At 37.1% G+C, this 25,434-nt stretch overlaps 1 protein-coding gene and 1 pseudogene across 1 annotated transcript in view; one reads left to right on the plus strand and one right to left on the minus strand.

The window, feature by feature from the left end:
* The window catches only part of USH2A (usherin), a 602,856-nt gene that overhangs the window by 251,867 nt on the left and 325,555 nt on the right, over window positions 1-25,434 (minus strand). The window contains exon 28 of the mRNA XM_081823209.1: window positions 13,700-13,879. Coding sequence (XP_081679335.1) covers window positions 13,700-13,879 — 180 coding nt within the window. The remainder of the gene's footprint in view (window positions 1-13,699; window positions 13,880-25,434) is intronic.
* On the plus strand, window positions 5,827-5,921 carry LOC115942875 (U6 spliceosomal RNA; annotated as a pseudogene).

Consider the following 25,434-nt stretch of genomic DNA (forward strand, 5'->3'; position numbering starts at 1 on the left):
TTCATTTCCCTTGGGATACAGAGGGCATTAACACAAAGAGTTCAATTTTAATATAGGCCCAAAGAAAGGACAACTTAGTAATTAGCACTGACACCACTGTTACACACTAATGTTTTGGGTAAATGTATTTGAACTAGGTCTAATGAGATTTTCTGTTTCATACCTACACAAAAGCCTCTGTGACAGCAAACAGATCAGAAAACTTAAATTTTCTATTACAAGCCAAAGAAAGAAGTGTAAATGATAATGCATGTCACTGGAGCGCTAAAAGTTCAGAAAGAGGAGTATTTTTGGAAAAGTGAAATGAGTCTTTTCTCCTAAATAAATAAATAGAGGTTATATCAACATTTTTTTCATTTAATTAGAAATCCATAGGCAAATATGAAAGAAGTTGGTCAAAGTACCTGGTGGGCAAGTAAGTACTTCTATCTTTGCTGGGAAAGGATCGTCCAGCTAGTTAATTTTTGCTATCTATTCAGAGTGTAGACTACATAATGTTGCTTTTGCTGAATGCTTCTTTGTAAGACTGTTAAGATATCTGTTTTAACTGAATTCTTTCCCCTCTCATTAGAAGGTCAACTTTAAATGCATGGGTCATGTAGTTCATTGAGGGGAACTCTCCAGTTCATTGGCAACAGGTTTTGAACGCCTGGTATTTCACCCAAACAATACCCTTGGAACTCTCTTTGACATAACGGTAGAGTCAAGCCACATCTTCAAACCCTTATTGACTAGTGGAGCCTAGAAATCTGGGCTGCCTCTGTAAGAGAGGATGTGAGCCATCTGTGGAGGGGGCTTCAAATGAACAAGAGCACAGTGCCTCAGAACCAGGCTTCGGTCTCTAGGTTTGAATATGGTCTCTGCCATTTACTAGTTGCATGACCTTAACAAACTAGTTGCAAGACAATCTCTTTTCCTCAGCCTTCTCATGTATAAATAGGGATAATAATAGCACTTCTCTCCTAGAGTGTGTGAGAATTAAATGAGTTAGTATATGCTAAAGAGCATCTGCACCTAGTAAGTGCTACGCGTGAGTAATCACTACAGCAAAGATTCACTATTTTTATCATATAAACGATTACATGATCTTAACTGTTCTTAGGCAACTGGAGACTATATCAGCCTCCTTGGTGGAGCTGTATTTGCAAACTCCTAGAAGGAAAAATCTCAACTCTGAGGTCTAATAGCCAGCAAATCCTGGAATTCAGGATGAAGATGTAACTGACTTGAGGAACACATTTCAAAAGCCCACAGCAGAGGAACAGCCACAAGACAGTCATTAAAGAAAATCCCCCAGAGGGAAGAGGCTCAGGTTTTAGTTATGTGGAGTTCCTTATAACAGATGTTCTGTGAAGGAATCGAAGAGCAGAGGAAATTTAGCTGACAGCGTCTTCACAGTGGGGCCGGTTAGCGTCCCTCAGCGCATCATACTTCCTGCCTGTTGCTTTCTGGTGCCCCAGGTACGACTCAACATCTGGAATCGGTTATCTGTGGTATCTCTTCCTGCTCCATCGGGGAGACTGAGAAACAGGCTAGCTCCCTTACACTGGAAAGGCCTCTGGCCCTGAGAATGGAACTTCTATATTTAAAGCCAAGTTAAGTGGGGCACCTGGGTGGCTCAGATGGTTAAGCGTCTGCCTTCGGCTCACGTCATGATCCCGGGGTCCTGGGATCGAGCCCCACGTCAGGCTCCCTGCCCAGCGGGGGGCCTGCTTCTCCCCTTCCCTCTGCTTCTCCCCCTGCTCATATTCTCTCTCTCTCTCTGTATCTCGAATGAATAAATTAAAAAAACTTAAAAAAAAATGAGAAAAAGATTAATTTAAAGCCAAGTTAAGTATAGGCACCTGTTCCACCTATTTTTCCCTTAGCAATTCTGTATCTCAATTACACGTGTGGCAGAGTCACAGACAAGATCACATAATATTTTTTTTTTCTTTGAAGGTATTCTAAAGATGACCAGTGGTTTTCAAACTTAGGCATGCATCCAGAAAGGCCGTGCATCCAGATTTAACCTGGGGGAGTGGGCATCTAATGAAATAGAGATCGTATCACCTCACCCTCCAAATTTCTGATTCAGCAGATTGAGTATGGGGCTCTAGAATCAGCATTTCTTTTTTTTTTTTTAACATTTATGTATTTATTTTAGAGAGAGAAAGAGAGAACACAAGCAGGAGGAGGGAGAGACAGCAGGGAAGCAGACTTCCCACTGGGCGGGGACATAGGACTTGGTCCCAGGACCCTGAGACCATGACCTGAGCCAAAACCAAGAGTCGATTGCTTAACCGACTGAGACACCCAGGGGCCCCCAGAGTCTGCATTTCAAACAAGTTCCCAATGTTGATACTCTCCTCCCAGGAACACACTGTGAGGACCACTGGTCTCATTCAGAACGGGGTCAGCAATTTCATAGTCTTAGTCATTATTATTTCATTTCACATCAGGTTTGCTTCCTGAGGCTTCCACATTTGACAGCTCAAACAGAAGCTAACACATACGTAGAGTCGCCAGTTTGGTGTGATTTTCAAGAAGTTAAGAGGCTTCTCTAAATGCTCTCTACTCTTTTTCCTTTCTCTCAAGCATCTGGTGGTTTAAACGCTTTTGTTCTCAAGTGGCAGAAAACGCAACACATACAGGCTTAAATAATGAAAGGGGTTGGCTCTTGTAAAAGAAAAATCTAGGGAGACAGTTGGTTTCAGGCAGAGCTGGATTTAAGGCATCAAGAGATGTCTCCAGAATCCAGTCTACCTCCTTCTCTCAGATCTCCTCAGCTTTCTCCCATGTTGGCTATATTCTCAGAGTCCTTGAGGGGCAAAATGACCTGCAGGAGACCCAACTGAATTCCAGATTCAAATCCAGAGCCCAGCATATACCTCTGTTGGCTACACTACTACATTACCTCTAATTGGAACATCTATAATTCCTGAAAAAAAAAATTACTGTGGTCAGGGGAATATGATGTTCTCATTGGCTAGACTTGGTGATAGAGTCAATTCCACACATAGCACATGTTCTGAGCATGGGAGTTCAGGGTGCCCAGAGGGAAATCTGAGCACTGTCAACAAAAGAAAGAGTGGGAAGGGTGAAGACATGTTGGGTGCAAAAATAACACAAGGCCACTATGACTCCCTAGAGGGATGACAGTAAGCATTACTAATTTCCTACCATGTGCCCAGAGCCAAGATAAATGGTGAGAGATCTGGAAAGAAAGGGAAGGAGGGAGGGAAGAAGTAAAGAAAGGAAAGGAAAGGAGAGGAAAGGAAAGGAAAGGAAAAGAAAAGAAAGGAGGAAGGGAGGGAGGGGAAAAAAGAAAAAGAAAGCAAGAGGGGCGCCTAAGTGGCTCAGATGGTTAAGCGTCTGCCTTCAGCTCAGGTCATGATCCCAGGGTCCTGGGATCGAGCCCCGCATCGGGCTCCCTGCTCAGTGGGGAGCCTGCTTCTCCCTCTGCCTCTGCCTCTCTCTCTCTCTCTCTCTGATTCTCATGAATAAATAAATAAAACATTAAAAAAAAAAAAGAAAAAGAAAAAGAAAGCAAGAGAGAGCAGATCCACTATGACTCCCTTATCTACAATCATTCATCCACACATTTTGTCCTCAGCATGGATTTAGACTCTCATAGATAAGCATGATACACACATATGAGACATTTAAATAAAAATGGAAGAGAGTGTAAGTTCTAAAATGATTGGTGAGGTGTAAAGAGAAGGATTGCTCTCATAAAGTATGCACTAGATACCCTCACATTTCTAGTTTCACTTGTCCCAGCTAATTAATAATCATGAATATCATAGTGGCTGCAGTGAATTTGTTTACTGTTGTCACAATCTATTCTTCATTAAGTTTTTACAAAATTCTAGAGCCTTTAGACTCTGGATGATCTATATCCCTTTGTAGAGATACAGTAAGGATTTCCTTGAAGTTCCTAATGAATGAAAAGAACTAGGAAATAGGGTTTTAAAGTACTTAAGGTATATTAAGAACTTGTCTCCCTTTTGTAAAAGTGTTTATACAGACAAGTAAATGTTCATAGAATTTTATGCAAGTCAGGCATAGATTCTGTGTATGATAACAAAGGTAAAAGGAAAGAATAAGATATTATTTTAAAAAAATAAAGCAAAAATTTCTTTAGGGCACTATAAGAATTCAAATAAAACTTCAAGTTGCTTTCAAACTACAGAGCCAGTCAGACAGACATGATTTTTTTAACCTTAAAGTTATAGATAACCTTTATACCAAGATAAAAAACAGAAAGGGGAATTGTACTTATTCTTTTTTAAAAATATGATTTTTAAATATCAATGGAACTTAAAGAGATAATACTTCCCACCTCTCTCCCCTGGTAAAGTAGGAAAAATGTGATTTCTTTTTCTTTTTTTCTTTTTCTTTTTTTTGTCTCTCTCTCTTGCCCCAGGATGCTCTAAAGATAGCACTTAATTGTGTGTGGGCGTGAGTATTTCTATACAAACCACAGGAGAGTATGCAAATGTGGGAAGTTGGCAGCCCTTTGCTGGAGGCTTGTTGAGTCCATGGTAAGCACACTTCAAAGTTTGCTTCCATCTTCTTGATGGCTCAGAAGTTAGTCCCTTTCTAAAGTGTTTTTTTTGTAAGGAGGAAGCTCATTGTCAAGATGGTGACATGCAAAGTGAGGAAAATCTCACAAATTATGATATAGAAATTTATCCTTCTCCTTGGCTTATGTCATGTAATTTTACAAACACACATGCACGCACACACACACACACACACACACACAAAGAGCAAGGTGAACTCACTATTCTAAAAAAAGGTAAAGGTAAGATTTTTCCTGAAAGGATTTGACAGCATGTTTGAGACAGTTATAAGTAACTGTCTGTTCTCATAACATACTTGGAATTGGGCACAGGCTAAATGAAATGGCCTGGTATATGTTTTCAAAAGTACACTATTTATTTTATTAAGAATTTAAATACTATTTATTCATTGAATCTGCCTACTTTATTACTTTCAACAGGCTGATTTTCCCAGGAGAAAAATAGCACATTTGGAAGACATGCACAGAGGTACAACATTATGCAAAACTACTCTAAAGATGCATATGAACTGAATGCAATATAAATTGTAAAGCTTTTAATATACTGGAGGTAAAGATAAACCATCTGTTTACATGGTGGAATGTTGTTGTTTTAAAGAAGGCTGTGCCTCACAATCTTGTATGTTCATTGTGACTTTTACATTAGAAAAGGCAGTTAATCTCATCCTTCCTTCAACCCCCCCTCCCACCCCCAGGAGGTAATATACCATCTTAGCCTACTGTTTATTTCGGTTTCTAACCTACAGTTTATTTTAAACATATTCATTTCTTTTCATTTTTAAGATATCTCATGGCCACCTGCACGATGAAGTTTCGACTTAAACATCTTGCAAATAAAGTGGATCCAGAGCGATAAAAACCAGAAAACACATGCTGATGCAATCTTTATTTGCACACTGCAAGTAAAGTTTTACAATTTTTAGTACTATTAATTTCATAAAAACACCAAAAAGTAGCATCTTGGCATTGTACTAAATAGAGATTTTAGAAAGCCTAGAAATTGTAGTTCTCAAGCGCTACAGCAAATGAGGGCTGTGTTAGATAAGGCAAGTGTGAGATAAAACGGAGTTTGCCTTTGCAGCTCTTATTATTTTTGGTGGGGTTTTTTTGTTTTGTTTGGTTTGGTTTGGTCTCTCCCTGCTTTTTGAGTTTCTAATTGCTTCTAATTCTCTTAGAGATTCTGTCATAAAAGGATACCATTCTCCTTACGATTGGTCCACAGCAGTACCCACACCATTCCTTTTAAAAGGTCTTAGGGAGTGCTCGTTTCGGCAGCACATACACTAAAATTGGAATGATACAGAGAAGATTAGCATGGGAGAGACTATGGACCTGAGAAACAAACAGGGTTCTAGAGGGGAGGGGGGATGGGTTAGCCTGGTGATGGGGATTAAGGAGGGCACGTACTGCATGGAGCACTGGGTGTGATACGCAAACAATGGATCGTGGATCACCACATCAAAAACTAATGATGCATTGTTTTTTTTTTTTTTTTTTTTTAAAGATTTATTTATTTATTTGAGAGAGCGAGAATGAGAGAGAATACATGAGAGGGGGGAGGGTCAGAGGGAGAAGCAGGCTCCTCGCTGAGCAGGGAGCCCGATGCGGGACTCGATCCTGGGACTCCAGGATCATGACCTGAGCCGAAGGCAGTTGCTTAACCAACTGAGCCACCCAGGCGCCCACTAATGATGTATTGTATGGTGACTAACATAACATAATAAAATTAAAAATAAATAAATAAATAAATAAATAAATAAATAAATAAAAGGTCTTAGGGATTTCTGTTGAGAAGAGAAAAAAGGAGAGAAAATTCTGTACTTCCTTTTAAAAACTGAAGGAGAAAAATAAATTCACCGATTAAGTCATGCCAAAAATTTCAGACTCAGTTCCTAATCAATTGAAGGAATATAATCAATGATTTCTTCCTCTTTTCTTTCAAAGGCAGAGCTATTCTAACATGTAACCTCAGAGAATTTGATAGCGCTGTCCCCCCCACTCCTGCTAGGGTAGACTGCTCCTAGGGTAGATCATCATTCAGCTCCCTTTTATACTTTTTTCTTTTCCTTCTGGTATACAGTAGGTACTCTCTTTACCTACCTACTCTTAACTGATTCACTAGATTAATTTTTAAAATTTCCATTTATTCTGTAACATACCAAGATGGATACGCAACAGCTCTAGTTCAAGGGCAAAATTTTACAGCTTCAGTATACTTTCCAGGAAACTTCATTTGATTTTCCAAAATGGACAATTTGTACAATCATGAGAAATAATAAAGAATAGTTGTATTAAATTGCTAAGTTTTGGGGTGGTTTGTTACATAGTATTAGATAAGTGTAAAAGCATTCCAGTCTTTTAATGTCTAAACAAAAATTAATTCCATACTTCAACCTATGAGAAATCAGTGTCTAACATATATTATTCTTTTAGCAATATTATTGGGGAAACATTATGTTACTTTTCAAAAAGCAAAGATTTCATTTAGGTATTCAAAAGTGCATTGTCTGAACGATTACTAAGCTTTCCTATTCAGTGAAAAATGAAATACACTTTGAATTCCAAGATTCAACATTTTAAAAATATATATATAAGGAAAATTAGGAAATGGTGAAAAACATTTAGCAAAAATTTCAAACTCCTCTCTTTTAGCTAGCATTAACAAAGTTATGAAAGCATTTACTTATGAATAAAATATACATATAATGGAAATAAAAAATAATCATAAAAATTGTATCTCATAAGTGGCTTGGTATGAATACAGAAGAGATTCTATTAAGAAAAAATGTGCTGCTTTTCTGCCCACTGAAATCCCAAGATAACCAATGAGAGCTTGATGTAAAAATCATTTGCACATCATGATCCAGAGGTCATGGAGGGAGATATTTAAGCTATTTTAAAAGGAAAATTACTTTTCATCCTTCTTGCTTTACTTCATCATCCAATACACATCACAACCAGCCCTTAGCAGGGCTACTGGCCTGTCGATATTTATGTCAATGCTCTGAGGGATAAATGTGGGGTATAGGAGGACAAAATGTAGGAGGTCTCCCCAGAAAGCGTAAAGACTCTTATTTTCACTCATCCTCCCTTTAGGACATTGTCCAGCTTTCAGCAGTAAAAGGCTTCTGCACACCCAATTCCAATGGTGCTGGACACCAGCTGGATGTCTTATAATTCACCTCAGTTCTGACACTCTCTACCTGGAGATAGTGTTAGAATCCATAGGTTAAGGATTCAGTCCCACAATACTGCTCCCTCTCCCCACACACATACAAGTTGTCCCCTGTGCTTCTGACAAAACAGCTATAAATCCGAGGTTTCCATGACCCCCTCCTCAGGTTTGATTAATTTGCTAGAACAGTTCACAGAACTCAGGAAACCCATATATTCACTAGATTACTGGTTTATTACAAAAGATATAACCCAGGAACAGCCAGAAGGAAGAGATGCTTAGGGCACGGTATGTGGGAAGGGATTCGGAACTTCTATGCCCTATTCAAACTGGCCATTCTCTGCAAATACCCATGTGTTCACCAACCTAGAAGCTCTCTGAACTGTGTCCTTATGGGTTTTTATGGAGGCTTCATAACCCAGGCGTGATCGATTAAATATTGACTGTTGGAGACTGGTCCAACCTCCAGCCCCTCTCCCCTCTCTGGAGGAGAGGAGGTAGGACTGAAAGTTCCAATACTCTAATCACCTGCTTGACACCACTGGAAACCAACCCCTACCCTTAGGTGAGGTTCAAAAGTCACCTTAGTAACATAGCAAAAGACACTTTTATAGCTCTCATCACCCAGGAAATTCCAAGGGATTTAAGGACTCTCTGCCAGAAATGGGGCCGAAGACCACACACGTATTTTTTCTGAATCACAATATCACAAGAGACTCAAAAAGAGTCTTAGCAGTGGAATAGAACAAAGAAGGTAGCAAGGACCAAATATTTATCAAGATAGGCACTGTGCTAAGCACACTACATACATTGTGTTGTTTAATCCTCTATCAGGTGGGAATTACCATTGAACTAGTTTTATGGATGAACAAACTGAGGCTCAGATATATTTGTGAGTTGCTCATAGTCACACAGCCAGTGAGTGAAAGAGGTGGATTGAAATCTAGGTTTGAAATCTTCATTTCTATGAATATCCTAGTGATTCCAGAGTCTATGTTTTTACAATGTGCTTAACTATTAATTCCAAATGGACTGCACTCCTTTTATTTCATTGATGTTTTAGGTGGTAGGGGGTGGGCTGGGGGTCAAGGGAAGGAGAGACAAACTCAAACAAATTCTAAAACAAACCACTCACAACCATTTTGCCTTTCTCAGTTTTTGATTTTCTAATAACCCACCTTTGGAAAAGAACCATGTTCCTCAAGCTTAGTATTTTTATGAAGTCTGTGGGTTATAATAATTCTCATCAATTTGAAGGCACAAATGACAAATTATTTACCATCCTAGAAAACCAGATTAAGTTCACAAACTCGGGTGGCTCTGAGTTCCTTTCACTCTTACAATAAAGCAGTTCAGAGAAAGATAAATAGAATAAAATTATTCCTTTTGGAAAAATATAAAAATTTCATAAAAAATCTGTTTCTAGCTCGTCAGTATGGAATTTGTCACTAATCATTTTAAACTATGCCCTTTTATGCTTCTTCTGTCTCTTTTAGCTTTCTGAGTAGGTCTTTGATGTAACAAAGACAGTTTCAGACAAGATTTCAGTTCATCTGGAAAAAAAGGTTTAAGTCTGGAGGCAAAATGCAGTGTATTTAAAATTTATATACTCTATAATGCCTTTGTTCTGAACTTGAAGATCCTGAAAAACTTCTAAGCTTCTTTGCCTTCCTCCTCTAAGCTCATTTGTTCTTCCCTTGCTTATTATCATGCAACTGTGACTTTAACGGGGGTAGGGGGGGTGGGGGGGTGAGGGGGGTTCCATCCTTTAACTACATGCAGAGTCATGGCTGACCCTTTCTGATCAATTGCCAATCCATACAGGTTTGACTGATAAAAGAGCCAATTAGATTTAAGCAAATTAAGGGACATCACCAATGTCAACCACTTATTAAACTGAATGCTGAATTCCATGCATACAAAACACTAATGCACTGAGCCCCATTAAGAGTTGAAATCCTAACCCCATTAGTAACTTCAGACCTTGAAGGGGTAAAGGTCACAGGAAAGTTTCATATTTATGGATTAACATTTGGATTCCATTTTTATTTTTTTAATTTTTTTTCCTAGAACTCTTGAACCTTCACTATAATGCTATTCAAGAGCTCAGATTAAATATCTTCTTCATTTCTATGAATATCCTAGTGCTAAATATTAGCATTATGTTATTATAAACAACCAAATAATATAGTAGTTGTAGAAATAGAAAAACCTGAGCATGGAAGTGGTTAGAGATATGCTACAGAAATGAAGGAAAAATAACCCCCCAGACTCCTCCAGCTGACCAAATAATATTTCAAACAAATTTTTAAAATAAAAAGTGTGTGCGATTGGGATTTGCCACTGTGCATTTTTGTGCTGAGCTCTTGGTTCCATGATCCCAGTTGCCTTAATTTCCATCCTCAAAATAACTTGTGTTTATCAGATTGTTTAATCATATTCTTTTTTTGCTTGTTTAGTCGAAGTTGAGAGCCTTATTTTTTTTAATAAAATTAATTTTCTTAAACAACGCAAGAGCAATGATACAGGGAGATCTGATGGAATTAACTAGGGTTTGAGATTAGATCTTGTTAGACGGGGTTTTAAAAATTTTTTTCCAGCTTTCCTGAGGTATAAACTGCATATTCGTCATTATTTTTTCTCATCAGAAAAATAGAGAAAGCTGGTATCAAATAAGATGTTTCATAACCATCAAATGAGAGATGATTTACCAGGGTAAAAGTTTTTGTACCCTGTGTCCTCCTTCACCTCTTCTTTCCAAATTCCTGTGTAAATTATCCATTATTCTATGCTTACCTAAGTAACCACCATAGGGAGGGAATCGAAGAGCGATGGGTTGGTGCAGTTTGAGAGTATTTCTTACCTCTGATCTCCTGCCCTCTGATCTGTGCCCCCAGTTACATCGGCATGAGCACATTACTCCTACATTGGACAACAGTGTGCAGAGGGGGTCATATTCTCCATAGCTGGTATCAGTAGAAGGTTGCTCAGATAGAAGATGAGGCATGAACAAGCTTGAGCAATGAGAAGCTTGCAATTTAAAACTGTTAATTAAGCTATCTGGACTGATTGATTCATTCATTCATTCACTCATAGATTATTCATTATGCACCTACGATGTGCCAGGTTTGGTCTAGGCACTGAAGATCAAAACTCGAATATGAAACAGTCCCTGCTGTGTAGGATCTTATAACCAGTGATTGTGACAGTCCCATCAGACAGACCATTTCACTATAATGTGATTTTACCCTAGGACACCTAAGGGCCCTATCTAGGCCTCGGTTGGTAAAAGACAACTTTGTGAAGGACCTATTTCTAAGCTGAAACCTTAAAAATGAGTAGGACTTGGCCAGATCTAGGGGGTCAAGGCAGTTTTCCAGGCCACATTTGATAGCAAACATTTGATCAAGAAAAAAAATAGCATGTCTATTTTGTCCAAGCCTTCTATTATTATATTTTTAAACTACACTGAGAAGAAAACATAACTAAGGGTATTATCATTACAAATCTTGCATAATCCAGCACTGAAAGTAAGAATTCCACATCATCAAAAAAGAGACCTAATATTGAAATCAAGGAAACGGCAGAAATGCTAACAATCCAAATATAATGGAAAAGTAAATAGCATATAGAACTTTCTCTGCCCATAAGTTGGTTCACTTCTGTACATCGGTTCATTTATTATTCATTTTGGTACGAAGCACAGTTCACTGGACAAAGGCATGGAAGATTTCTTTAATAACTCTCAGTACTAATTTAATTCTACTTAAACACACATATTCTAGTGAATGCCACATGCTTTTCAGCATGATTTTATGTGTAAATCAGGATAATATGGTTTCAGATCATTAAGTAAAAGGAAGCATGAACTAAAACCTATTTAATCAATGAGGTGTCACCTTTAAACTGCCACAAGGTCATAAAAAAGATAATTTCAAAGCTATAAGTTTCCTAATTGTAATCAACAACAATCTAATGATTAAAAAAAAAAGTATGTCTTAATGGCTGCAATAAACTTGAGCAAATCACTGTCTGTCTTTGAAGACATTTTGCTTCCTCTTTTGGTAAAGGGCCATCTCCCAAATTCTGGATTTCTGACTTTAGAAAGTGAATAACTGCATCATGCCCAGAGAGTATGGGCCTACAGAAGAGCATGGTAATGGCATGAATAAGCGTCCACAGAGTAGAGATAAAAGTAAACTCAGCAGTTGACTTCAGGTCGATTGTGCCACTAGAAAGAAAATTTTAGTTCTTCCTGTTTGCCTAATATTAACTCTTCTACTAACCACTGACAGATACAGACACAGACTGTATACTGAGTTTGCATGAGAAGCTTGCTATGTTTAACTGAATTGTATATATACATGCACACAGAGATATTGAGCCCAAATTATTAGGCATTCCAAAGTGCATGAACAATGAATTAAATTCACCCTATTTTATGAATGTGATATAACTTTAGATGGTTTGTAACTCACAAACCATATAAATCAGTATGGATGCCATAAAAGGAATATATAACTCATTAAATTCCTATATATCCTGTTAAGAAGGTATTGCTGTGTAATTTAAAAATTTCCCTAAGGCACTAATCACTGTTTAATTTCTAAATGTGAATAAAGGGTATTATATACTAAGGTATAGAGTCATCAAATGTTCTGTCCTTTCCAGAATGTTGAGTTAGATTAAAAAATGAAGATATGAATACCTAAGGTTTCTTTGCTTGATTTTGTTTGTTTTGGTTTTTTGGTCTCAATTCTTAAACAAGCCCCTATCTAAATCCAATCCCCATTTTTTATTATCGGTTTCTGAAACATGACACTAAGTCGTTCAGCTCCAACTGTCTCTTTCAAGCATTCTTAAACAATGTGGCTTCTGCCATTTAGAGTTTCAGGTGTTTTGGTAAACATCTATTCATTAAGTCTTATAATGTCATGAAAGGTAGATAACAGTGAGGGGTTTTCATGATACAGCAGGTATTAAATCTTTCCTTGGGAGAAGCCGTCTACACAAACCACAGATTAACTCTTCATTGTCCTCTCGTGATGAGGTTTTTACTGCTCTTATACCCTTTGTGGTGGGAGAGGTATTTATCCAGTCCTGCTGTTTAACAACATAGCGACATTCTCCCCTAGTCCAGAGCACACTGGTGTTTGAAGCTGAGCTACAAGACAGCCATTGGGTTTGGAGTCCTATGCCTTTAGTATTTTCAGAAAACTGACATTCCTGAACTCTCCATCGAGAATCACGATCTTACTATTTTGAGGCATGCTTTTTTGTTCAAGGGCTGTCCATACCAATCTAACAGGGAGTTTTCTTCTTAGCAATTAGTCCCACCAACAGTTAAAACAAGGGTGGGGTTGACTTCAGATCAAAATAATAATTCTAAATAAGTTAAATCAGTTATTTATACAGATAGTTAAAATATCTTGGCTGTATCACATTTCAAGTATAAAAGTGACACTATTGAACTCTAATCATTAGGACATGGAAGTTAAAGGCGTTTTTCCAGTGGTGTGAGTGGCTTTCCTTTTCTATTGCTGCACACTGCCCTTTTTTTGGCAAATGGAAAGGTATAGATATATAAGGTTCTTCAAAAAACCAGGAAGGAGAACCAAAGCTCAAACTGAAAATACAAGTTTTGGATTTAAATGAAGTCTCAAACAAAAAAAAATTTCCCAGTCTTTTTAACATGCAAAGCAAGAGATACATATGTATGATATATACCTTTGCATACACACAGTGCAAGATGAAAGTGGTCTCAACAGAACAATAAAAAAATCAATAAAAGGGTCTCAACCAAACAAAACAACCACAACCCAAACGACCAGAAATACGATTAAGCTTCTAAGTTCTAAAAAAAAAAAATTAATTTTCACAATAAACAAGCACTCAGTGGAGACTTAGTAGTAGAGCATTTATATAAATCTATGTAGCCAAGTTGTTCATAGACTTACCCCCTGGTGGCATTGCAAATGTTACAGGATCACTCATCAAGCTGCCTTGGCTATTTGAAACATTCACTTGTACAGTATAGTTAGTAAAAGGAACCAAGCCCTTGATGAGTACCCAACGGTTGGTCTCTTCACCACGGTGCATGGCTTGTGTGCCATTCAGAAGAGTGTAGTTATTATCTGCTGATAAAAAAGGAAAATTTTGAAAATTAGTGTATATTTAAGAGTTCATTCATTCATCATAGTGATCAAAATAACTGAACTGTTATTCTAAGAGTGAAGCTGTTCACAAGTATCATGCATGTAAGGGAAACTTCGACACGGACATATTAAATATCCCATGATGGATTATTTACAATTGTTTGAGGGTTTTTTTTTCATCCTTGGATTTTATATGATGTACAAACTGAAGGAAATCACACTCTTTCCCCCATCTAGAGTGGTTTTGGATATAAATAGTATATTCAAATTATACATGGCAGATACTTCATGTGTTATCAATTTGGGTGATTGTTGCTTGTTTTCCTTGAGAGGTAGGTACAATGCTTTCCTATTACCTCTTTAAATCGGAATTGGCCAGAATATGCTGAAAAGCAGTCTGTGTCTACTTGGATCAGAAGATCTGTTTTTAGCTCTATGCCAAACCACAGAGACTGCCTGACTGTGTACAAGGATCACCATCAATGTACCGTCACTGAGCTCCACCACCACCACCATCCTTCTAAAACTTGAGCAAACCCATTCTCAAATAGAGCATGTCTAAGATACAGAAAAATTCTGCTGCTCAGTAATAGGGTTTGATCTCCCTCTCCCACACAAATGAATTACATTCAAGGTTCAGAAGAGTCAGAAATTAGGCTTAAAACAAGGAAAAGATTATAACTGAAAATCCTGCCCTAACATTTATTTCATTGTCTACATTCGACGCCTCCCTGAAAAGTTTACATGAGGTGAATTTTTCAGAATATTGCTGAAATTTAGTAAAATTTAGTCATTATGCCTAAAACACAGAAGAGTCATGCAGAATAGTAATATTTACCTCAAATAGCCTTTTTTCTTTGCCAAAACACTTTTGCTGTACATCCCTTTAATCTCCCCCACACAAATTCTACAAATATAGGCAAATGAATAAAAAACACACATGGTGTTGGACTTTAAGGGGAAAGAATATTTGCAGTATTTCCAGATAATGATACAATCTTTATTGGTTGAATGTTTAAAAATTAAAAGATGGCCACATACCGATAATGATCTTGCATTGTATGGTAAACAGAATTTAATAGTTGCAATATTTAGCAAAAATATATTTTGACACAGTTTTGTAGCAGAATATGGTGCAATGAAAAGTACATGAATTTGGTTGTCAGAAAGTTCTGCATCTGAGCCTGTCCTTATCATTCTTGAAAAGTGTGCTCTTTGCTAAGTTACTCAGTATGTCTGAACCTCATGTTTTTCATCTGTGAGCTGGGAATGATAATATTTTGATTGCAATGTTACTGTGAAGATTAAGTGAGATCATTTCTTCACATTACCCAACATATAACAGGTATTCATCTACAGCAACTAGGAAGTGTGACTGCTTTTGCTGTAATACAATTGATATGTTCCACACAAACATTTACATCTAGCAAGTGATTAAGAATTATACACTCTGTATTTTACTTCCTCTGTAGCAATTACCTACCTATTACATTTTCCCTCTCTCCCACCCAACATGTATATTAATCAAAATTCTAATTTTTTTCAATGAACAAAACAACATTAATCACATCTGTTACCACTAGGTCATTGTCCCATAAGGTTATACGTCAAACTCTATAATTAATAAAGGATCAAATGATGTGAAAGAGGATCTCATACCTAGTTATGATCATTTTCATAAAATGTGGGTAAGGCAGACAGTGACTTTAAAAAAAAACAAAAAATTTAAAAAGATACTTATAATAGCTCTGGGAAGAAGGATGTAGCTGAAAAAAATTATTGCTGCAAAATACACAGGTATAAGTTAAGTGTTTTCCATAACCAAAAGAAATCCCTAGTGTCATGCAAGAATTTATTACTCTGAACTTGAAACTGGCATAAAGGAGGGGTTTATTCCCAAGGGAATAAATGGTACTTAAGGGCTGAAACATGGGGATGATAATTTCTATTCCGTTTTAGTAAAATAAAATAAAGATATGTTTACTGCTTGAGATTTAAGTTCCTAAAATGGAAATAGACACCACAGATGTCTATGTGGAACACATAATCAACAAGAAGTTCTGAAACCTCAAAAGTGGCCTCAAAAAGACATTTCCACATGACACTCTATTAACGCTCACAGGTTCTTTGTAACTAGTCAACCTGATTAGACAGATTATTGACTCCAACTGCATGCAGAGAGCAGGCTTTGCTAGGTTCTGATAACAATATGCTCAAGATGTACAAGACATCGTTCCTGCACTCAAGAAATCTGGTTCAGATTTACTCTCAATCCCTGGTAAGCACTGTTGAAGAAAAATTACATTATCCGCATTTGAAGACCTCAAGTTCCCATAATGTCTGAAATACTGTAACAGTGCACACCTTACGAAAAATTGAAGATTGCAAAATAACGATGAGAGTTCTAAAATTAAGCCAAGAGAATACAATTTTACAAATTTTAAGCCAGGTGCAAGGCAAGAACAAGGAGTTAACATCTATGATTTTAATATTGGTGAGGGTTTTTTCCCTTATATTTTGTTTGTTTCTGAAGCAAATTTCTAGCTGTAAAACAAACACTGTTGCTAGCTTTGAAAATGGCATGGCAGGGGCAAATATATTAAATACCACTTTATTCTAAGTTTCCCAGATAACATTAATACATGGTAATTATACAATTAGTTGTAACATTAAGTTCTAGTTATAGAACAATGATTACTCAGTAATTATAAGAAGTATATAATTACTCAATAATTATGAGAAGTATGCAATTACATAACCATTTTGTTCAGCTCAAAAAAGAACTTGTGTATCTCCAGGAACCACACAGCTGAGTGAGTCCAATGCTCCCCAATCCCCGCTCACATGCAGCTCCATTCATAGGCCTAGAGCAACCGGCAGGATTTTAACCCTCGGGAAAGCTCACAAACCCCCAGATTCAAAACCAAAACCAGATCCACAGATTTGGGCTCTTTCTCCACTTTGTTCTGTCTTCTCTTTCTTCCTTTGAACTTGACCAGTTTGAGTTCTGAGATCTTGGGGGAAAATTCTTAAAATGCAAGTCCTCAGATCCCCCGCTCTTGAGAGGGTCTCGCTTTACTGCTTTTCACTGCATAAACTTTATTTTCAGTGGGCTGGAAAATTCAGCCCCGTTGGTTCGGCCTCAAGGATCAAGCTAGAAAATGCTAAAATGATAAGCATTTCCTATCATAGGTGCCCATTTCTGTCTGGTCACCCTCGGCGCTGACCCTATTTGTAAGTATAAGTGGATGGTGCAGGCCCAGTTAAGCTCCTGTGTTCTGGAACCACAGCTTGTCATCACACTGCCCCCAGGCACTGAGTTTGAAGTAGAGTTCCCCTCCTCCACCTCTCTGGCTGTGGTCTGCACCACTGGACTTTAACCTGGGGGTCACACTAAGCACTTTGCAGATGGGGTCATCTACACTAGTGTTCCAGGGTCCACCTACATCAAAGTCATATGGTGATACTTCATCAAAATCCACAGAGCTGAGTTCCACTCCAGACCTACCAAATGAGACTATTCGAAGGCAGGGCCCAGGAATCACTGGTGATTCTTCTTAAGCATGTAGAACAACTCATTTTAGGGTTATTTAATCCATGTTCAAGCTAGTCTTAAAGTAATGATCAAAATTCATTTCCTCTGTTTCCCAAAATAATTAGGTCTCTTTTGACATAATGATGCCTTCAAACTCTAGCTTTGGGCTATAAAATGTTTAGTTTCTTTGTGAAATAATGCATCTTCAGAAAGTATAGAGTGGACTCTTAAACCAGATCTATTTTTACAGACTAAAAAATCTGGTAAATTGTTCTATAAGAAACATTTAAATATACATAAAATAATTTTTAAAATGAGTAGTCATTTTGCACATCAGAGAACCATCACTTCAGGATTTCTGATAAGTATTTCTCTCCCTTTCAATCTCACCACTGAAGATACAGGGGAAGGAGAGATCCTTTGTATATTGTCCAACATCATACATCACAAGCAAAAAATAAATAAATAAATAAATAAAACAAAAAAACAAACAGAAAAAAGAAACAAGTTTTGTGTAGATCACATAAAATTTTCAAATAAACTCCTGGATGCTGCCTCAGGATATTCTACATTCTAAGAAGTTAATTCATTCAGTCCTAGTTTTCTACTTTATTCTGAAGAAAAAAGTGTTAAATTGGGAAACAGCCAACATAAATCTATGCCCAACAGATTTTACTTGTAAAGAACATTTTCTTAGCTTCAGATATGAAATCTTACAAAAATGTTAATAGCATTCATGCCCATTTTTTAAGGCTAAAAAATCTTACATTTAATGTTATTTGTTGAATAGTAGGATATTTTTTATACAATTATTTTTTTAAGCAAAAACCAGTGTAAATAGATACATATGATCCAGGGATGCGTAAATGATTGCTGTCTCAGGAATATCGTCCTATGGGGTTCTCCAGATTGATATAACATAAATAGGTATCCTTTCCCATTCATGTTATAATCATTGTCACAAGAATTTTAATGCACCATATATTCCATAATTTTTTTTTTCCTCTGTGCTGTACTGCTCTGACCTTTTCAATATTCTATAATTTGACTGGCTGGCCATTTCGGTTCTCTCCTTTTTACAGCCTTATTAACTTGTGGAAAAGAGGTGAAATGAACAACCAATCAGAATACATAATATTGCAAAGGTCAGCGTTGTCTTGTACAGTATCATCACATACAGAAGACTGTATGCCAGGCATTAACATCTTGATATCTTATTCATGTGACAAAGATTGTAACAAGAACAGAAAATGGCACAACATGAATCCATTCTCATGACAAAGATTATAATGAGAAATGACAGTGAACAAACCAAATTGATTCTTGTTACCTTGTGAGGATTTTCCATGTCAGACCTGGTTCTGCTTTAAGTTAGCCTTTTTCTGAATCCAATTACACCCTAAGGTAGGAAAGGTGTTAACTAATTTTCCCACTTCTTGCTGTAAAAAGAAAATGCTATATTTTCCTGGTATTGAGGTCTCAATTTTAGTGTTGTGCAGCTCCACGTCATTATCACAGGATTCTGCCAATCCCCAAATCAAAAGACATGGAATGACAAACCGCAGATCTGGGCAAAGTGCTGAATAAGGCCTTTAATGTGAGCTAATAATTCTAGGTCACTCTATAGCATGTGTTAATATTTAAATTACATTTATTTATTATTTCTAAAGTTATTATTTCAAATTATTTTCCCCAAAATAATTTCCCCAAAACGTGCATCCTCCAAACTCCATTATGATCACAGATATCACCTTGGCAGAGATCTGAACGGCACTGGGTATTTGTTCCTATTTAAGTTAACATATGGTTAAAGAGACCTATTCCTGGCCTTAAATTGTTGCCAACATAGGAAATATTTATAGAAGACGTAGCTGTCTTCTCCACAGAACATTTTGAAAGAGAAAGAAATGAGTAACCTGTGAGCGACTCAGCACCCTGAGAAGGACAGTGCTCTATTAATGCATCATATTTCTTACCATTATTGTAATTACTCTAATGTGATTTTTAATTAGTTGTCATCTAGTAAAAGCTGTGCTTCTTTGATTCCTCTTTAGAGTGGTCACTCTGCTAGAATGACAATTGTACTTCAGGGAATAAATCCATAGAATATTTCATCAACTCACCAAAAGATGCTTAAGAAACCCCTGCCCTGAGTCTGTGATCATGCAGAGCATTAAGAGCTCTGTAAATACTGAGGATTTTTTGTTTTGTTTTGTTTTTTAATGTGTGGGCAAGACTATTGCTAATGTTGTACAATTACTCTTCCAAATATTTAAAATATCGTTTAAAAAAGTCCTTTGGAGCATGGTTTCTTTTCATCAATTTTGCTTTATATACCAGTCAGGTTTTCCTAAATGGATCTCATTTTATTAATATCAGAAAAGAACTGTGTGTGTGTGTGTGTGTGTGTGTGTGCAGATAGATTTCACAAGAGTAAATCAAGAGGTTTGTTATGATTGTGGTAAAATAGGGAAGCATGGTCCATTTTCATCAACTATGTTATACTCTGGAAAGTCAGATTTTTTTCTACTTTGATTTATATTTTCCCCATTTGGACAAAGTGTTACTTTCGCAAATGAACAAACTACTGCCGTTATCTCAATCAGCCAAGAGCTATTTGGGAAAATATGCTACCATTTGGGAAAATATGCTACCATGGAAAGTGATCTACAGCTTCCAGAGTAAATACTGGACATGAACACTGCTAATTGATTAGCAGAAGCTGATGTTTCCTTTTGGAATTCTAGGACAGCCTTACTAAACACACAGACCATGCTGAACTTCTAGTACTACCGTGATCAAATGCATAGCTCAACAATCATTATTGATCACTGAGCAACTTATCCCCAATTCTTAACGAAATGCTTACAATTTTCTTTTCAGTTAGTTAGACATATATGCTTGAGACAGATTCTCCATTAAAGGAGAACATGAATTTCAGGTGAGAATTATATCATGTTCTGTAGTGACTTCTGTCTGCCTTATGCGCTGCCGTCACATCGTCCTGTGTTCTTGTACTAGTTATCTACTGCTCTGTAATGACATCACCACAAGCTGAGCAGCTCAAAACAACATATATCTCTTATCTCATACTTTCTGTGGGTCAGGGGTCTGGACACACTTTACTGGCTCTTCTGCTTAGGATCTCAAAAGGTTGCAATTGAGGTGTTGGCTGGGACCACAGTCCCATCTCAAGGCTCTACTGGGGAAGGATCACCTCCAGCTCAGGTAGTTGTTGATAGCTTTCTGTTCTTTTCAGGCTACTGGAACTGAGTGCCTCAGTTTCCTGAAGGTTATTGGCCCTCAGTTGCTAGCTGGTTGTTGCCTAGAGATTGCCCTCATTTCTTTCCAATTGGGTCTCCCCAACATGGCTGCCTGCTTTATCAAAGCAAGGAAGCTAGTCTCCCAGCAAGATGTGTTACAATCTTATGTAATGTCACAGAACTAACATCCTACCTTCTCTGCCATAGTCTATTGGATAGGGGCAAGCCACAGGTTTTGACTACACGCTAGGGGAAGAGATTACACAAGTGTGAGTACCAGGAGGTTAGGATAATCCTATACTATCTTAGAGTCTGTGTGTTACGGTTTCCAAACTGTGGAAATGAATCACCTTGCTGAAAAGAGAATTAGGCATAAATTGTGAACTTTCAAAAGTTTATGTTTTTTTGGATAAGAATGGATATATTAGTATGACAGAATTACCTTTCCAAAATGCTTTTCAAAATGGAAAAAAAAAACCAAAACTAGGAGAACAAAAATAATAGTATTAACAAAAACAGCTGAAAATCCTGGAGCAAATGTGTAAAGGAAAAGGAACAAATTAACGACATTAATTTTGAAACCTCACAACAAAAGAAGATATGGTACATTTATGCTCAGCATAGCACAGTTCCTAACTCTGCTCCTAGAGTAAGTAATAAAAACCAAGGAAAATCCTCGGAACTCTTACTAGTCTTCTCCAGTCTGAAGGGAAATGAACTGAGTTGAGTCCATAGAAATAGGAAGAGTGGCCATTCTACTGACCTCTGTGCTGAGTTGGGGGAAGAAGCTGGTGTTACTAGGAGTGGGAGATGAAAATGAATAAATGGAGTGGGGGTTGCTATAAGAGACATCTGATGGGATTTCAGAGGAGACTGAGAAACTAGATCCCCTAGAATTTGGCCCAATGCATTTATTCATATCTTTGAATTTGCTCCCTTTCCCTCCCCTCCCTACCCCAAGGCTACAGACAAGGACATTAATCACAACACCCAGTTCTCAAAGCTTAGGTTGAGGGAGGACTAACTTGCACCAGAAAGGAAAGGAAGTGGCCATGCTCAGAACAAGACCAAAGTCTGGACAGAGCTGCCCATACAAGGCATAAGCAAAATAAATTTTAAAGAAGAAATAACATACATATAGCCAAAAGAAAAGAAACGATCCCAACATAATAAGACAAAGTAACCACACGGCTATGGGGGAGAAAAATGATGCATATTCACTATACAATGAAAAAGAATATTGCAAAGCCAGAAAAACAAATTGGAAATTAGAAAAAAAATCATTAAGTATCTAATAAAGTTAGAAAAAGTAAGAAACACAATAGAAACAGCTAAAAATTAAAATCAATGGCATGATAGAAAGCCTTAAGATAATCATAATCAATGCATAAGAAAAAAAATCAAGAGATTATAACAACAAAAGAGAAGATGATAGATATATTCAAAGAAAATGATCAGAAATATAATTAGGATTTTTTTTTTAAAGCAAGGATAGCTAGAGCTCATGTGGATACTGACTACAGGGCTGCCAATTAGATGCTGCCACCTGGGGACTACAAAGCTTGATGGAATGAAACCATAACTCAGGTCAGTTAGGGGTTCCTCTAGATTCTCTAGAATTGTTGAGAATGCAGAAGCAGAGCTGCAATTGTCCAGGGCCACTGAGTGGTTGTGCTGCCCTGGGAGTGGGGGAGGGTGAGGCGGGGGTGGGAGGGAGGCCAAGCTTGTCTGGGCCAAGCTAATTGTGGTCTCCACACAAATCTGACTCTCCAGCTTTCCTGACAACTTTTTGAAATGCTCAGTTCTCTTGTAATAATTCATTTTTGCCTTAATTAACCAGACTTGTTTCTGTTGTTTGCTACCAAGAAATCACTAATGAATTGAGAGAGGACGGAAATGATGTTCTGCATTTGTTGACACGGGTTATTTATAGGGAGTGGGATTCATTGTCATTTCTATATTACATACTTTTTAAGTTAGCATACATAATTTTTGAAAATCAAAAGCCTCATGAAAGAGTTAAATACACAAGGAAAATATATAAATTGTATTTAAATTTATAAATAAATTATAATAAAACCAGGGATCCACAAACTACAGCCCACAGGTCAAATTTGGCCCGCTTCCTGTTCTTGTAAATAAAGTTTTATTAGAACACAGACATTTGTATTCTAGGTATTGTCATACTATGACTGCACAACTGAGTAGTCATGGCAGAGGCCATATTGCCTGCAAGGTGTAAAACATTTACTCTCTGGCCCTTTAAAGAAAAGTTTCACCTCTGCATTGAATAATTAAAGCGACTACCTCTTTAAAAATGTGCTGCCTTCCGGTACCAAGAGAGGCATTGCCAATTTCTAGATTGATTTTCTTGAGTAAACTCTTTTTAAAGAATGGAACAGTGTATGTGGAAAGAACACTGTATTGACAGAGCCCTACCTTATTCTGTCATCAAGGCTGTGAATAGCTTTCATTATACAGCAGTTATACATGCAAATTACTGAAAAGGGAAGAAGCAGGGAAAAAATCTGTTATAGACAGTCCCTAATTCCACATGCCCAGGAAGTTTGTAGATGGAAATCCAAGTGCATGGCTTTGACTGCAGGGATAGCTGCTGTTCTGAAGGCTTAACAAGAGTAACTGAAGAATAATTAAAGACTCTGGATGAAAGAAGGATGGATTTACTGTTTCAACTGCTTCTGAAGGACTTCTTTTAAACTTTGAAACTTATGTGCCTTCCAGAGGTAATTTGCAAAAAAACACAAAACATCCTCTTTCCTACAGATCTCAGTGAAAACAATTAAAAGGCTAAATGAGGCTGACATATTTGCTGAAAGAAGAAAATGTAGTGTTAATATTGCCTTGGAATTTATTTTAAGGAAATAATCAGATAAGTGTACCAAATATTGCCTTATCCTAAATATAAGAAAATGAGTTACAAAATGGTATAATTGTGCCTTTGCAAAAATTTGGTTTAAGAACGAACAGGTGGCTAGAGTCAGAGGCAAGAGAACTATAATGTGGTACCATGAGTCCCAAAATAAGCATTCAATATGTAAAGGATCATAAGATATAAATTTGTTTGTAAAGCAAAGAGAGTTTGATATATAAATGTTGCCCTCTTGAGCAACAACTTAATCAATTTTGCTCTCTAATTTAAAGTTGAACTGTTTTTCTCTTTTAAATCCCTCGATGGTGGCTTTTCAGCCTGGATAATTATGGAAATGTAAAGAACCAGCTTGAATCCCTTCAAAGGCATTTTATTCACCTTAACTGTTTTCTTATTAACCTAGTTAGTGTGGTTAAGTTCTAAAATAAATGAGTGAAAACAGGTAACATCTCTGTCATGAGAAGTAGTTAATCACTTACTTAATGTAGCCTAAGAATGCAGTTTACAGCCACCAATTGTATTAATTCGTATTTTTTTAAAACAGAATAAAGTTATTTTAAAGCTAATTTTGTTAAGAAAAATACTGAAAAATTGGGACAGCTTACTAACAACATTATAGTTACATATTTTAAGTCTTGACCTTTTAATCTCTGCTCATTCTGCAGGCTTCCATCATCAGTATACAAATGAAAATTATCTGCTTTTTAAACATGTTCATAAGTCATAGGTGCCAATAAGAATAGTTTTTTGGGTTGATAATCAGAAAGAAACTGGCTAAAAAAGCAGACCTGGGGATCTCCAATCCATAATCAAATATCTAGATTGATTGTGTCACTTGCACTTGTATTGATTTCAATTGGAGTAGCTCACCCAAGGGAATAATAAAAATGTGGAATACAACTGATTTATGGGAACAAAATAAATCCTTTTGTGAGTGGTAATGAATTGGTACTATTTAACCCTTTCAATCACAGAGTGAAAAAACTATTTATTTTTTAAGAATGCTGAGCTAGCCAAAAGAAGTCATATCAGAAATACCTATACTGCCAAGTGCCATTACACTAAGTTGTAATGTCAAGAAAGAAATGATGCTCTAAACTTGATGGAAGGCGTCATTTGACATACGACATACTTTTAGCTTTCCCGGGCCAACTTCTATGTGTCATCACAAATGGTGGACCTGGAGATCCAAAGTATTATGGAATCACTCAATAAATGTTTATTGTACTTATTTACATGATTTATAAGACAGTTGAGAAGTAAGAACAAAATATGGTAGCTCAGTAGCTACATTTAATTTTTTCCCTTAATGTAGATGCTCTTTATTTTACTCAAAATTTTATATGTAACAGTTAAATTAAGGGTTGTCTCGAGGATAACAGGAATATCCTGGGGAGACAGCTTTCAGTGTGATTGAGGCACATACAAATATTAGCCTTAAAAAATATTAAAGGACCTAAAAAAAATGAGATGATTCGTTCATAGACCCAGAGCAACTGTTTGATTACCAATTCAGCCAACCAGCCAAACAGTTGATTTAATGAGAAAAAACATCAGTTACCTTACCTTCTCTGAAATCCAGTAGACAACACGTTCCCAATAGCTTGGCATTGGCTTAACTTTTCTTTTCTTTTTTTTTTTTTTTTAAAAATTTTATTTATTTATTTGAGAGAGAGAGAATGAGAGACAGAGAGCATGAGAGGGAGGAAGGTCAGAGGGAGAAGCAGACTCCCCGCCGAGCAGGGAGCCCGATGCGGGACTCGATCCCGGGACTCCAGGATCATGACCTGAGCCGAAGGCAGTCGCTTAACCAACTGAGCCACCCAGGCGTCCTGGCTTAACTTTTCAC

Source organism: Leptonychotes weddellii, chromosome 6 (genome assembly GCF_054177405.1).
Source record: "Leptonychotes weddellii isolate Sample4059 chromosome 6, ASM5417740v2, whole genome shotgun sequence".
NCBI classification, from domain to species: Eukaryota; Metazoa; Chordata; class Mammalia; order Carnivora; family Phocidae; genus Leptonychotes; species Leptonychotes weddellii.